Source organism: Triplophysa rosa, linkage group LG16 (genome assembly GCF_024868665.1).
Source record: "Triplophysa rosa linkage group LG16, Trosa_1v2, whole genome shotgun sequence".
NCBI classification, from domain to species: domain Eukaryota; kingdom Metazoa; phylum Chordata; class Actinopteri; order Cypriniformes; family Nemacheilidae; genus Triplophysa; species Triplophysa rosa.
The window spans coordinates 17825636-17841479 of record NC_079905.1 but is presented as its reverse complement, the minus strand read 5'-3'; the positions used below and the strand labels follow the sequence as shown (position 1 = coordinate 17841479).

At 37.8% G+C, this 15844-nt stretch overlaps 2 protein-coding genes across 3 annotated transcripts; both read left to right on the top strand.

Moving 5' to 3' along the window:
• Positions 1-258: 258 nt before the first annotated feature.
• On the top strand, positions 259-7409 carry LOC130567049 (sialidase-1-like). The gene is made up of 6 exons (XM_057354941.1): positions 259-403; positions 1427-1616; positions 1696-1958; positions 3974-4156; positions 4233-4452; positions 5603-7409. The coding sequence occupies exons 1-6, from the start codon at positions 314-316 to the stop codon at positions 5821-5823; spliced, it is 1167 nt and encodes a 388-aa protein (XP_057210924.1). The 5' UTR covers positions 259-313; the 3' UTR covers positions 5824-7409.
• A 189-nt stretch (positions 7410-7598) lies between these two features.
• On the top strand, positions 7599-13663 carry LOC130567141 (sialidase-1-like). 2 transcript variants are annotated; one of them, XM_057355077.1, is made up of 6 exons: positions 7599-7818; positions 10281-10497; positions 10767-11029; positions 11711-11893; positions 12197-12416; positions 12773-13663. In XM_057355077.1, the coding sequence occupies exons 1-6, from the start codon at positions 7693-7695 to the stop codon at positions 12985-12987; spliced, it is 1224 nt and encodes a 407-aa protein (XP_057211060.1). In that variant the 5' UTR covers positions 7599-7692; the 3' UTR covers positions 12988-13663. The 2 variants fall into 2 exon arrangements, with proteins under 2 accessions (XP_057211060.1, XP_057211061.1); XM_057355078.1 differs by having other exon boundaries at positions 10299-10497; positions 12773-13659.
• The last annotated feature ends 2181 nt before the right edge of the window (positions 13664-15844 follow it).

Genomic DNA, 15844 nt, shown 5'->3' with positions numbered 1-15844 from the left:
GTGTGTAAATGATGACAACATTTTCATTTTTGGGTCAACTGTTCCTTTAATAAAGTGTTATGTGGAAAACTAATAATAATATGTCATTTGTATTGTCGTAAGGTAACACTTTTAAACACAAATCTGTGATTACATGTAGGAATTCACGTGGTCTCATATTTATTCAAGACAACAACGATTGATCGTCCATGTGAGGCAATCTTCACTTCCTTATAAATACCACAATACTGGTTGGTAAAACCAGTTATTCCTTTTGTTTCTCAGCTGTTATCTGACTGCGTCTCAGCTATAGAAAGTCAGATGGTTTGTGCATATGACTAAAGAAGGTGCGGTTATGGATCTTTGGAGTCTTTTTCACATTTTGCTTCTGTTGTTCACCTGTTCGTGTGCAAGTAGCGCAAAGGTAATATGGTTTTATTGTTACTTACGATTGTTATCATTAAAAGAGTCAACAAGTTGCATAAATGCTAGTTTTCTACAGCAGTGGTTTGGTATTGTGGTTCAAATATCTTGATTTAGTCAATTCTGTGATCCAACATAAAATTACATCTATTATTATATTATATTATCTTCCCCGGGTGCCACAGCAATGGCTGCTCACTGCTCTGGGTGTGTGTTTATGGTGTGTGTGTTACTCACTGTTGTGTGTGTGCACTTAGATGGGTTAAATGCAGAGCACAAATTCCGAGTATGGAACACCATACTTGGCCTCACATCACATCACTTTCATATATATATATATATGTATATATGAAGAGTTTATTTCCAAAATGAGATAACTCAAAAATCATGTTTCTTTATTGTGCATTCCAATTAATATCAATCAAACTGCAGTTGGTTTGTTTTGATTTAAGCCATAATAACTAAAAAAATACAGCTAACTAACATAATAGAACACAATAAAAACATGATAACATAATAAAAAACATGATTTCATCTCATTTTGGAACCGAACTAGTCATATTTATAGATATACAGTATATATACTGTATTGTAACTGCTGTTGGGTAAGCAAGTAAATACAATTCAACCAGCATAACATACCATACACATTAAGACAACGTTCAACCATTTTTGGATGATTTTTGGGTGTTGGGCAGTGGACGAACCGATGAACATTTCCAGTTCTTCACTCTTAAAAATAAAGGTGCTTGAAAGGTTCTTCACAGCGATGCCATAAGAAGAACCATTTTTGGTTCCACAAAGAACCATTCAGTCAAAGGTATCTCTTTCTAACTTTTTTATAATGTTAAAATGTTAAAGGTTCTTTGTGGAACCAAAAGGTTCTTCTACGGCATCGAAGAATCTTTGAAGCAACTTTTTTAAGGGTGTTCTCTGAATACTCTGTCAATGTAACACAGCGGATTCCCCCTGTTTCTTTATAAGCAGTTATTTTATGTGTTTCCTTATCACATATACTATTCAGATCAAACCCGTTGTTGCTGATGAGCAGTTGCTCTGGGTGGGGGGTCAAACTGAAGAAGTCCACACCTACAGGATTCCACTTATCACCTTCACTCCTCAAGGAAGTCTGCTGGCTTTTTCTGAGGCTCGGAAGAAGTCCGCCAAAGATATCGGAGCCAAGTTCATAGCCTTAAGACGTTCCACAGATAGAGGTGTGCAATGAATTGATCTCTTTGTTTTCTAAATTTTCCTTTTCTTCTTTAACAATCACTTCCTCTTTAACGCTGTCAGGAAACACCTGGTCTCCCACCTCATTCATAGTGGATGATGGAAGTCTAGCAGATGGGCTGAATCTGGGTTCAGTTGTTGTGGATGAGGAGACTGGTGCTGTGATCATCATCTACTCTCTATGTTTCCACCATTATCAATGCAAGACCTCTTTCACAATGTTGATAGAAAGCCTAGATGACGGTCTCACCTGGAGTCCTCCAAGAAGCCTTAACTCTCAACTGGGGGTCAAGAGTTTTGCTCCGGGGCCTGGTTTTGGTATACAGGTATTTCATTTAGTCTGCTTTTCGATCCTCTTTTAGGGTGTTCTTTGCGTTGTCTCTTGCCATCTTAAGCCTGGCTCAGATTACAGGATTCTCGGCCAGAATTTACCCCGATTTCCCCTCCCGAGAATCTTTGAAAAAATCGGGTCCAGAACCTCGATCGGGTCCGAGATTCGGCCCAGATTATCACGTAATGTGAGGCGTTCACAGATCGAATCTTACACCTCCCGATCTGCTCCGAGAGAAATCGGGGCCGCCCCGATCATATCAAACATGTTTGATATTTAGGATTTTAAACCGGGGTGATGACGTTGGTACTTTCGCAACAGCCAATGAGAGGCACATCTGCAAGGTGACTGACAGACCTTTAAAAATGTCGACCGCGAAAGCTCCTGCAAGGGTACGTTGGACAGCGGAGATGGAAGAACAACTTGTGGCAACAGCATGATTGTCTATATAATGTATCCTCCAAAACATACCACAACCGCACAGATAAGGAAAAGAGCTGGGGAGAAGTCGCGTCGGTTTTAAATGTACCGGGTAAGTTAACTGCTAACGCGCAGATTGTAGTTTCGTTCAACAGATTGTTATTTGGCTATAGGCATACAGATAACATGCGTTTATGTGTTTGTTTTTATGCTGTATCTTATAATCACATTGGCATTCATCTTTATTCTCGGCAGCGACTATTTTTTTTCTTCCGTTATTTATTAACATTAAACTTAAGCGGCTCGCCCAAAGCACAGTCATAACTTCAGCCCTAGCAAAAAGCATTATAGCACCCCCTGCTCAAAATACGTTCCCGCGGCTTTGGACAGACAGACAGAGAATCATTCAGAGAGCGACAGAGACGTTACACAACCGTTGCCAGGTGAGATCACGTGAAATTAACTTTGCGATGTCCCTTTGTTTACTTCTGTTTCCCAGTGAGATGATTTAAGAGGCGTCCTCTGGTATGATAATCTTAATATTATCCTGTAGTTTGGGTGTTTTAGGATGTCTTTTGATGTGCAATTATTAAATAAAAAAACTTCCAATCAAACTTTCTAAATTTTTATTTTTGCACTTGCTACCTTTAGTCTTATTTATAAACACAACTTTACGCCCCAACGTTTTCTTATCTGGACATTTCACATTCATAAATGCAAGTTTACAAAGGGCAGACCTATTTTTGTAGTGCTTGAAAAAGAGATTCAAATGTAGATGTGATGTCAACATCTAAAAATAGTAAACCCATTAAAACGTTTACTATTAGCTCCTTTTACAAAACTGCATATCCTATGGATATGTAAAATATGTGTAATTTAGTTGTACACTGATGAGCTTGTTTAAGATTTTAAATAAGAGAATCTGTCAAGATTCTCCTTATATGTGTGCTGCAACCAGAATTTTTAATCTTTCCGGATTTTAAAACTCCTGTAGTCTGAGCCAGGTTTAAGATTTTAAATAAGAGAATCTGTTAAGATTCTCCTTATGTGTGTGCTGCAGCCAGAATTTGAAATCTGTCAGGATTTTAAAACTCCTGTAGTCTGAGCCAGGCTTAAAGCTTCACATGTCATTTTATGTTTACAGCTACAACATGTGACCAGTTTATTGATGCTGGGTTGTTTCAACCATTGGGTTTAAATTAACCTATGGATGTTCAAGCCAAAATTCATGGTTGTTTCAACCCATGGTTGGACATTTTCTAGGTTAATTTAACCCAAAGGTTGTTTCCCCCAATATCAACAACCCAGCATTTTTACAGTGCACTTTTAATAAAGGTGCTTAAAAGGTTCTTCACATTGAAGAACCTTTTGGTTCCATAAAGAACCTTTAACATCTGTTTCACAAAAGGTTCTTTGTGGCGAAAAAAGGTTCTTCAGATTATAAAAAAGTAAGAAAGAGATGTTTCTTTGACTGAATGGTTCTTTGTGGAACCAAAAATGGTTCTTCTATGGGATCACTGTGAAGAACCTTTTAAGCACCTTTATTTTTAAGACCAGCTGACAATACTTTTGATGTTATGGTGCTAACAGAAGCGTCATCCACCTGCTGTTGGGCGTTTGGTGGTGTGCGGACATGGAAGCATCGCTGGAGATGGAGTGTTCTGTCTTCTAAGTGATGATCATGGACAAACATGGAGATATGGAGCTGAACTCAAAAGTATTCCCTACACCCAGCCCAAAAATAACCTTGATTTTGAACCGGATGAGTGTCAGGTAAGGTTTTCAACCAAATGTTGTGAATCAGAACTTTTGGAAAGCATTCAAACCTGTGTCCTGTCTTTCCTCAAAGCCGGTGGAGCTGGAAGATGGTAGCATAGTGGTCAATATACGCAACAACATGAACTATCACTGCCGGTGTCGCATGGTTGCACACAGTCTGGATGGAGGAGAGTCTCTGCCGGTGGAGCAGCTGGTGTTTGATACTACATTGGTGGATCCTGCGGTTGCGGCAGGAGCCTTACAGAAAGATGGAGTGCTGTACTTCACCAATCCTGCCAGTGCTCAAAGCAGTGAGGATATAAGAACTCTTTAAATAATGTGGGGTCAAGTAATGATCTGGAATTGATGTAGTGGGATGACTTACAGATGGAGAACTTCATCACTGCGCATTACCCTCATACTATTTTGGATCCATTTATAATTAAACCGATCTATGAAGTTAACATGCAAACAAGTGTGCAGTGCTGCAGTACTCCAGAAACAAGATTGTAAAACTCTATATTGATTCATTGAAAATATTGACTTGAATTTTCAGTTTGGTGTGCAAATATTTTTACACTGATTTTGCTAAAGGTGTTTGGTTGCTTGGTGTTCAGTAAGCTTAAACGTAATCTTAAATCCTTACATGTCTGAATTTGCATTGCATATTTAAATGCGCATGCTTTTCTGGCTTACCCACAACATCCTGCAAAACAAATGGAGAGCAGTTTTTCAGTTCACTTTTTACTTTTTGATTTTAAGAACAGTGATGAGAAATGGGATGCGAAAGCTATACCACAGCTTTATACATGAACTTTATAATTATATAATACTAATACTTTACTAAATTTGCTACATCAACCCTGATCAATACTGGATCTCATATTTACAGTACTCTACGGCTGTCACTCTAAAGTCAAATGTTTTGGTTATATCTATATATTATATGTGTTTTTCATCCACAAACTACTGTTAGCTGGAAAAAAATTTATTAGTTTATATTTCTAAAAATCTTATAATCAGACCTTGGTCATATCACCAACCTCCATTTAGCTATAGAACAGTGCTTCCACACCTATCCACCTGCATAGACAATAGCAGCCTTGAAGGGTTAATAAGACAGCTGCTAAGTGTACTTATTTCCCTGTACATTATTTTACATGACACTATTTACTAAACACTGTTTTTTCAAAACGCATGTTTTTTTTAATTGCGCATTCCAATTAATATAAATCAAACTGCAGTTGGTTTGTTTTGATTTAAGCCATAATAACTAAAAAAAATACAGCAAAACATGACAACATAATAAAAAACATGATTTTTGAAAACTTAAAAAAACAGAGTTATCTCATTTTGGAAACAAATTCTTCATATAGTCCATAGACACCTTATTATACATGATTATATGGATGGCAATAATCTTGAGACACCAAACACTTAGCCTATTTTCTGTTTTTTCAGGAGTGAACCTCACCCTTCGTTGGTCTCTAAATCGTGGTAAATCGTGGGTGAAAGACACTTTAAAAATTTGGCCCGGGCCTAGTGGATACTCCTGTATGACATCACTCAAAGGCAATGGAACTGAGGATCAAAAATACATCTACGTTGTCTTTGAGAAAGGTCTCAAAGAATCTATAGAGTCTATCTCCTTTGTGAAAGTTAACCTGTACAGTGACCAATAAAGAGACTGATATGCTGATTCATGTGCATCATGTAAAGAAATCAAAAGAGAAAAAAGTTCAATAAATGATGACAGATGACAGAAAAGCAAGTTTCAGCAACTTCCAACCTGTCTTCTAAAGATATTGGATCAAACAATTTCGGATCGCATAGAGGTGCCTGTTTGTGCACTTCTTTTATTGCCTCAACTGACATAGCTTATAAGGGGCCCGTTTCAGAAAGGAGGTTTAGTGAAAACTCTGAGTATATCAACCCTGAAATGAGGGAAACTCTGGGTTTTCTGTTTCAGAATGTGAGGTTTGTCAAACCCGAGAAAGCGGGGTAACTCAAGCCCGTTTCTAAAGGAGAGGTAACTTATACTCAGAGTCAGTAACCATAGTAACTTACTCTGTGAACCTAACCTGGTCGGGAGCAGGTTTTCTTTGGTAAACCCAGAGTTTATTTCGATCTCCTCCCCCTTTTAAAGCGCAAGTGGTGTAACTCATTAATGAATGACATTAATACAGTCATTCATGGCACACATTTTGATCACACAGAGACCATCTCAGTGATTAATATGTCATATGTGCTTTTATAGAGGATTCATGAAGAGGCTGCATTAATTCATTGGGATGTTCTTTGATTTCAGCAGAGCAATTTAGGACCAGAGTGGAATTTTGTTATTTCCCTGCATTTTTCTTTACAGTGATTTAGATATATCAAAATATGTCTCATCCGTCCTTACATCAATAACATCAGCCACCGTACGTGTATTACATCAGAGCATAATATTCTATGGACGATGAGAAATTACTTTAAAAAAGTGTATAAATAAATTGCATAAATAAAGAAATTAATAAATACAGACATACACGCAGAGATAATAAACATTTAATTTTGACATGTAATCATTTTAACTGAAATCTGCTCAGAGCAGGGTTCGAACCGGCGATCAGTCTAACATTGCACGAGTGTCTGACGCCCTACAGGTGTCCTATACACCATGACGTCTTCTTTGCATAACTAGAGCACTCATGGAGAGTGAGAACAGACGATTTTTTTAAATATTTCTTTTGTTTCATTCATTTAATGATTCATTTATTTGTTTATTGCTACATTTATCTATTTATTAATTTAAACAAGTCATTTTCAGCACATCAGTAAATCCACTGTATGCAGAGCAGAAAGTGTGCCTCACTCTCAAGTGCTTTCTGCTCCCATGTTCCTATTTTTGGTGCCGTTCCCATGGTGAATCGTAATATCGGAGCTCCATTGATGATGGCTTTTTATAGTCGTGGTGCACGCGCTTACCCCAGGATACTCAGAGTAAATTGAACTAACTCAAATCAGCTGTTCTGAAACCAAAAACTCAAAGTTTCTCATTTCTAAGTAAACCAAGTCTGAGTTCAAGGTTTAACCTAGAGTTGGTTGAACCTCCTTATTGAAACGGGCCCAAGGTTATAAAGTTTACGAGTTATAAAGTTACAAGTTAAGTCAGCACAGTTTTAACAACAACTGTATTGTTCTGAAGGCTGCATAAAATGTTTTAGAAGTTATGAACACAATAAAGCTGCTGTTTAATACATCAAAAAATACAATTATTCAAATAAGCAGGACATCTCAGGTGTTATTTGTGTTTGTGTTTGGTTTTGTATACATTTAATGCATTAGTAAATAATTAGTTAAGTCATTTATTTCTCTATAATCTATTATCTTTATTTTCTTTTGTGTTGATAAACATGCACTTCCTGTTTTATCAGTCATACGTCAGCTGTTTGATTCTCCATGACAGTCTTTCACGTGAGTTGACTTCATGCCGAGGTAGATCAGCACACAAGAACCTGTTTCGCCCGTTTAAAAGCAAAAGTGTTTCTCTTTGACATGGAGGGATTATGTGTTTTAAAATGAAGAGGACTAGATACATATCAGCAGAAATGGGCTTTACTGAGTTTACAGCTGTGTTTGTTGTTCTGCTTGTGGATCTGGGAGGCTTAGATGCTGTCACGTTTAATCCAAAGGTAAAACCAGTGTTTGTGTTTTTGTACTTAGGGTTACTAAAACTGGCAGGTATGAAACTGTCAGTGACAATTTGCTTTTGTTGGGTACAGTAAATGGGATGTTATTGCACATTTTGATTTGCCATTAGTTCAATATGTCATATAGCATACACACACTTTTGAACATTCTACTCTAAACATCTACTCTTCAATCAATAAATATCTTCAATATTCTTCTTCAATACAGTTAAGATCACACAACTGTTAGAAACAACCTGTTTCACTTCCATTCTACACTGATCAAATACTCTTAAAATTTAAAGCCTAAGAGCTTTGTTTCATATCCCACATGAAAAAGTAAACATGGCTGTTTCTCAATTCCACGAACGCAAAGAACGGACTTGTGTTCTTGTGGAGACCGGTCTTGCGATGCAGCCTTGGAAGAACGAACTTGGATGGACGCACCGCAGTGACTTCTGGGACTTAAAGCGGATTCCGTATGCACCAAGGCTGCGTTCGATGCATCCTTGATATCGAGAACACATCCGGGTACTTTCATGCGTTGTCTGTTGGCCCTGTCCCAAATGGCGCACTTGCGGTCTCGTGGAATTAAATTGCGCGTTCTCGCCAAGTCTACGAGTCTGTAGGGTGTCCCATTTGTCTTTTAAGCGCTCACAAGTCTGCTCGCGAGCGCCTCCTTTGTGCCCTCGATGCGGTCTTCGGCGAAGCCCGCATTGACGGAGACTCCACTGAAGTCCTCTACTCAGGAATTCTTGCTAACGCCCAATCACAGAACGGATGCGAGGAGTGTCTTGGATGTCAGACATATACGTAAACATGACGGATACATTTTTAAATATATGTTTTGATAAAATTCTAAATTAATTTATTAATTAGTTACTTATTCATATTATTGCTTATTTATTTTCTATTATGCCAGCTATTCAAGAATAAAAACTTTTAATGCAGTGCATTTTCTTACTTAAGGTAATAAGCCATGTTTTGTTGTAGATTTATATCTAGTTGTCTCTGGGCTCTGTAAAGCTGAACAACACAGCTTCTGTATTATAGAGAAATATTAAATAACAACATATATGCATATTAAAAACACATTATGCACATGAAGTATAGTGTAAACAAATTAATAAATATACATTCATGACGTCATGACAAATGAATGCATTGCAAACATAAGTATCTATTGCATAATGCTCGGGTGGCATATCAACATATGAAATACAAACATATGAAATACAGAACAATAAAAACTGGCAGCTCCAGTCCCAAATAACAACAGTGGGACAAGTGGTCGACTTCACGCGGCGCATCGCAGACAGGCGAAAATGAGTAGGCCTATGACTCATGAATAGTATGTCCGAAACCTCAGTATGCAAAAAACAGTAGGCAAGAAATACCTGGATGCTCTACTACTTCCGCCGAGATTCGTGAGTGTGGATCTGATGGACACTTATCAATTTTCAATTTTTTCAATTTCAATGTACTTTATTGGCATGATTGCGTGTTCTTACAATATTGCCAAAGCATTGAACATATAACAAAAGACATAGGCTTACAATAAGTACAAACATTAGAGTAAAATTAAAATAAGGTGCTGAGTAAGGGATAAATATAGAATGAAATATAAAATAAAGTATATGTAAGTAAACAAATTAAATATGGAAATAAAATATCTATATCAAATGTAGATTTCAGGCAGAAAGATGAGAATGCAATAAAGTAAACAGTGTATATGTGCATTGATTGTAACAGTTTAAGGCAGTAGATTGTTTCTGAGGGTGTGCAGCTGACAGATGAATGTAGAAGCAGCTGATGTGTGTCTCTTCTCCCCCAGTAACATCTGCATTCGTTCTGTTTCTGAACATCTATCAAACTCTGGCATGAGCTTATCTATCCCATGATGCCACGGGAGCTGAGCAACGGTCAAATTTCAAAAGTAAATCAAATAAATATAGCGGAAAACTTTAATGCAGACGTCCGTTTTCAATGTAAGTGTCAATAAATGAATTTCTCGTGACTAAATTATGTTTTTATCAACGCTCACGTTTAGGTTGTTGTTAATACGTCATAGGTCAAAGAGCATGGGTCACATGACCATAAACCATGGAGGACGCAATATGTCCGAAACGTATTCATACTACTCCCACTCATACTATATAGAACATACTGTTTTAACGGCCGATAGGTAGGTGCTTATTCAAATTCAGTACGTACTGTCACAGTATGCGATTTCGGACGCAGCCACGGAGAAAAATAGAGGGCGCGGCTTTCGTGTTTCAATGCGATTTGATTGGATGTATTACAGGACGGAACGTCATTTTCAGATTTTAACTAAAGATTATGAGGGCACACGATTTTTAAAAAGAGAATGACCTACATTGATAAACTATTTACAATAAACGCTGCAATATTTCATGATAAAAAGGCATTTCACTGGGACTTTAAGTTGTACTAATTTTAAGAAGCTTTGTGTGTTTGCGCAGAGCTCACAGATTGACCCTGTTATCGTAGATGAGCAGATGCTCTGGATTGGCGGTGGGGCAGGAGAAGTTCACACATACAGGATTCCCTTGCTCACCTTCACTCCTCAGGGACATTTACTGGCTTTTGCAGAGGCTCGGAAGACATCTTCTACAGACATGGAGGCCAAATTCATAGCTCTGCGCCACTCTACAGACAGAGGTTCTTAGTTTTCACCATACCAATGTTTTCTGTGTTATTAAAACATTGTCAATAAATCTTATATCAATAGTTATATTAATACAGATTCAATGTATATTACGAACATATTATCTTATTAACATTATGTACATATTATAAGCAGTGTAAGATGCTGAAACAAAGTAATTTGGTCTTCGCCATATTCTCAAAAATGATATCTATTCACTTATTTTGTTGAAAGCAAATATTGTGTAACACAGTTTTAATATAAAACTTTTTGTTACGTTTAGGAGCAACCTGGTCACCAACATCCTTCATAGTAGACGATGGCTCACAGACTGATGGGGTGAATCTGGGTTCAGTTGTAGTGGATGAAGAGACTGGAGCTGTGATACTCATTTACTCTCTGTGCTTTTACCGCTATCACTGCAGCCCCCCTCAGACCATGATGACAGAAAGCCTGGACGACGGTCTGACCTGGAGCGCCCCGCGAAACCTCAATCCACAGCTGGGGATCAAGAGCTTCATCCCTGGTCCTGGTTTTGGAATACAGGTGGGCAGTTCCATGCAAATGTCAATATGATGAACTCAACTGTTTTTACACCATACTGGTAGGTCAGATGTCAACATTTGGTAGTTTAAATACCCACGTGAAGCCTTAAAGTTTTGTTTGTGTGTGTTTTTAAAAGTTTGTAAGTGAATTGTCACATCCATAACGGTCCATATTCATGAATGGACACATGATATTAAAATAAAATAACTATTTTGTGATCTATGAAGAGCCATCCCTTCTCCATTTGTTGGGTATTATTGCTCCTGGTTTGTACATTTTAATTAACAGAAATCCTACAAAGTATGTTGTCTCTCAAAAACGTGCTTCCTTTTTTGTCACATCCATAACGCATAATTTAAAAAACTTGTGCATATGACTGATACATATTTTTCTTATGTTTTGACTCTATCATCAGGGGTTTAGTGAAATATAAATATATTGGTAATAAATACATTCACTGAGAACTTATATTTCAAGATTTGACTGAAAATGTCACATCCATAATGTTGGAATTGCTGTAATTTTCTTGCACACCTTAGAAGAGACAGTGATTTTGTGATCCACAGACGATGAAAAAAAATCACACAGATTTTACACAACATGTGAATAGAAAACCACAGATTCTTTATTTTTGTGTAATCTTTTCCTTTAATGTCTGTTTCTCAATGATGGTGTCTACAGAAGCGTCACCCCCCTGCTGTTGGTCGTCTGGTAGTATGTGGTCATGGTACTCTAGCTGGTGACGGGGTCTTCTGCATCCTGAGCGATGATCATGGCCGTACTTGGAGGAATGGAGCTGCGCTGAAAAGCATCCCTTACAACCAAAACAAGCAAGATCTAGATTTTAATCCAGATGAATGTCAGGTAAAGGCCTGACAAAGGAAAATTAACTTGCCCATTCAATACAAGTTACTTATTATGTGCATGCATGTTGATGTTTTGCATTGCATTGTGGGAAATTTCCAGAACAACATGTAGTTTGTAGTATATCTTAGAATTTAGAACATTTAGTTAAGGCCACCTTATATAAAGTGTGACCGGGCGATTTTGCTAAGACAATGTTCTGCTTTCTTTATCACTTGTAGTTACATTTTGTTCCTATTTCTACTCAACCGCAGTCATTTTCAGATTCATTTTTGAAGTACTTCTGCTCTTTCTTTCTTTAAGCCAGTCGAACTAGATGATGGAAGTATATACGTAAGTGTGCGTAACCAGAACCACTATCACTGCCGCTGTCGTATAGTTGTGCTCAGTCTGGATGGAGGAGAGTCTCTGCCGGTGGAGCAGCTGGTGTTTGATACAGCACTGGTGGATTCTGCAGTTGCAGCTGGAGCTTTACAGAAAGATGCAGTCCTGTACTTCACCAATCCTGCCAATTCACATGACAGTAAGAAAAACTTGAATGGGTGTAATCATGCATTTTAACTTTATTGCAGGTCCAAAGTATAATTGCTGTGTTTTTGCTGATTTTTATTGTACGGGGATTGCCATCGGTGTCATGCATATTATATTGTATATAACTGACTGCTGCTGGCTTTAGATCCCCTTTCATCCCCATTTTGATGCTGGCTTTGAACTTTAGCGAGTCATCTTCATCACAAGATGCCTAAATGCATTTGTGTTAACACGCAATTGAACAGGTGTACTTAATAAAGTGGCCAGTGAGTGTAGGTGTGTAGTATTTTGATGATAGATATCAATTTAAATGCCATGATATTAATTCAGTCAAATCACTTTCTCCAGGAGTTAACCTCACCCTTCGCTGGTCTCTGGATCATGGTAAATCATGGTTGAATAATACTCTGAAGATCTGGGATGGGCCAAGTGGATACTCCTGTATAGCATCAAATAAAGACAATGGAACCGACAATCACATTTATGTTATATATGAAAAAGGCCAAAAAGACTATTGTGAGACAATCTCTTTTATAAAAATAAATCTGCACAGTGACCTTTAAACAATGCAGTTGTAATAATGGTATTTATTTACATGACTTTTAACATTAATAGGTTTACCTGTTTTATTAATAAAAGCAGTATTTTTAAAACAGCATTATAATGTAAAATATTACACAGCAAAAGCTGGTAAACATAAATTCATTGTTCAGTATTGTGCTGGTATTTAACCTGTTTTCTAATGGCACAGCCTTGTTTCTGGCTTTGTTTCTTGGCCTGAGATGAGTCAAGTTTTTAAAATGTGCATTTTCATGCAGTATCAGTCACCAGAATACTAAAATGCTTTTTTGCATCTAGAATACATGAGACCATATGCTTAATTATACCAACTAACTATAAAATTGTAGCCTAATTATTTATCTTAATTGTTCAAATATAACATAAAGGTCTTCATTTTAGGATCCTGTTCAAATCTTTTAAAAAGTGTTAGTAATATGTTACCCTTTTTCTGTTAATAAGTTCAGTCACTGGATGTTTTGCTTCAGACAACTGCGCTCTGTCGCCATCTCTTGACAGGAATAGGCCATTGGACATGAGGCCGAAATTTCCGCACGTTATGTAAGGAATAATTGACGACGGGCCGTTCAATTATCGAAAGTTAATGCACACCCCGAGGTGGTAATGCGGCCACTCGCGTCGTGCCACAACGCCCTTAGCTGTTATAAAATGCACTGTAACCCACTGCTTCTTGGGGCTTATTTCTTTATTAAAGTCTGGCGAATGTAAATGGTGTGTCTCCGCTGGTCTCATTAGTACGGTGGACCACTAGTGCACATGACAACGAAATTTAAAAAGCACATTCACAACGCAATCAAGCCACAACACAACGGAATCGAGTCACAACACAACGGAATCGAGTCACAACACAACGGAATCGAGTCAGATCGAGTAGATTTATCGGTCAGCTCGTGCTGAGGAGGCGGGAACTTATGGTTATGGTTATTTACATCTCTCTTTTCCAGGTACTTTGAATGAGTGTTTATGCTTTCAAGGTTTTTAAAGGTACAGTGCGGGATGTTTTGTATGATCTATTAACAGAAATGCAATATAACATACAAAACTGTGTCTTTAGATGTGTATAAAAACCTTACGTAATGAAAAGTTATGTTTTTATTACTTTAGAATAAACCAGTTGTATCTACATAGGGAGCGGGCCTATCTACATGGAATTTGTTATGTTGCGCATCCATGTTTTGTACAGTAAGCTCTAACGGACAAACAGCTCTACAGAGCGCGTTTTGTATATGTTGGTCTTCGTGTGTGTTTTTAGACGCAGCTTGCGTCATCACTGAGTTGAAGACGCACAAAGTAGTAAATCGTAGTACAGACAGAGGCGGATTAACCATATGGGCAATTGGGCGAGTGCCCAGGGGCACCAAGATTTTAGGGGGACCAAATAAACCCGCAATACAAAATATTTTTTTTATAAATGTACATAAGCACTTGTTTTTTACGACTTAAGTCACGCATCTGCGCTAAATAGGCGTGGCACCATGTGCGGGAATACCCCCATTTTCAGATAAAAATGGTTCTGTCCTCCGAACTTTTTCGACACACCTCCGCCAACATTCCCGCCCATGTTATCTGGTTAGTTACATAGATTTGAGTGAATTAACATTCAGCCAATCACAAGCGAGTGTTATGAGGCGAGTTGTCCTTCGTGTACACTTTAATCTTCAAACAGTTGGAAGCGGGAACGATGCAGAGCGCATTGTTGTAGCGGAGACTAAAAATGCGGGGATTAGCACTGATTAATAAAGATATATATACATGGCATGCGTCAGAAATAAGATGTTATAGTGCCGATAATGTATGCTAATAGTACGTGGAGGTAAGGCCACTATTTAAGGTCCAAACCTGGGTTTTAAAGTGAAAGTGAAGAACGGTGTCATCACCATAGCAATCAATTCATATGTGTCCTTTTTAGTGGAGTACACTTTTATCTTAGTACTTATGTGATCGTTTAGTAAGAAGAATATACACATACTGTGCTTAAATAGAGCGTTTGAATAGCTGTATAGCAGTTAAAATAGTAACAATAACGTTTCATGTTATTTGAATAACCTTGCTATACATTGTAATCTGGTGAATGCCACTTTGGTGAATTAAAGTCCCAATGTCCTGAAAATCTGTACATTGTTCCATTGTCCCCCTAATGTGAATACATACATGCAAACTATATGTGTGCGTGTGTGTCCCTGTACCCCCACTTTGTGGCACGCACAACATTTACACCTGTTAAAAAAATTTTAGTGATTTTTTTTCACTACATCAAAACCTGAAATGTAACATTACAACAGAAAGCAGGTGCCCCTTAACTACAGTAGGCCTAATTGTTAAAAATACTTAATGGAAAAGAGTTGTTTTTTGTGTTCTATTCTACAAAAGTGTCATGTCAATGTGTAATTCTTGTAAAATAGTATATTGTAAATTGAGTTTCATTCTTATAAAATCTTTTAATATATAAATCTTTTAATGAGTGGATTCATGCGTGTGGGTAGGTGGATTAATGAGGGGCACCTCTGCGGCTGTTGCCCTGGGGCACCATGAGGTCTTAATACGCCTCTGAGTACAGAGAGACGGAGGAGGAGTCGTCGTCTAGCTGAAGCAATTGATTGTTCTGTCTTAGAAGTTTTGATAAAATGGAGGACCATGCGTATTGTGCACAAGAGCCGACAGAGCGTGAATCNTTGATTGTTCTGTCTTAGAAGTTTTGATAAAATGGAGGACCATGCGTATTGTGCACAAGAGCCGACAGAGCGTGAATCTCCGTCGTCAAAGAAGCGCAAACGTGATGCTGCCAGACGAATTAGAGACAAACGGCGGCAGAAATCCAGGATAAACATCGCTGTATCTATT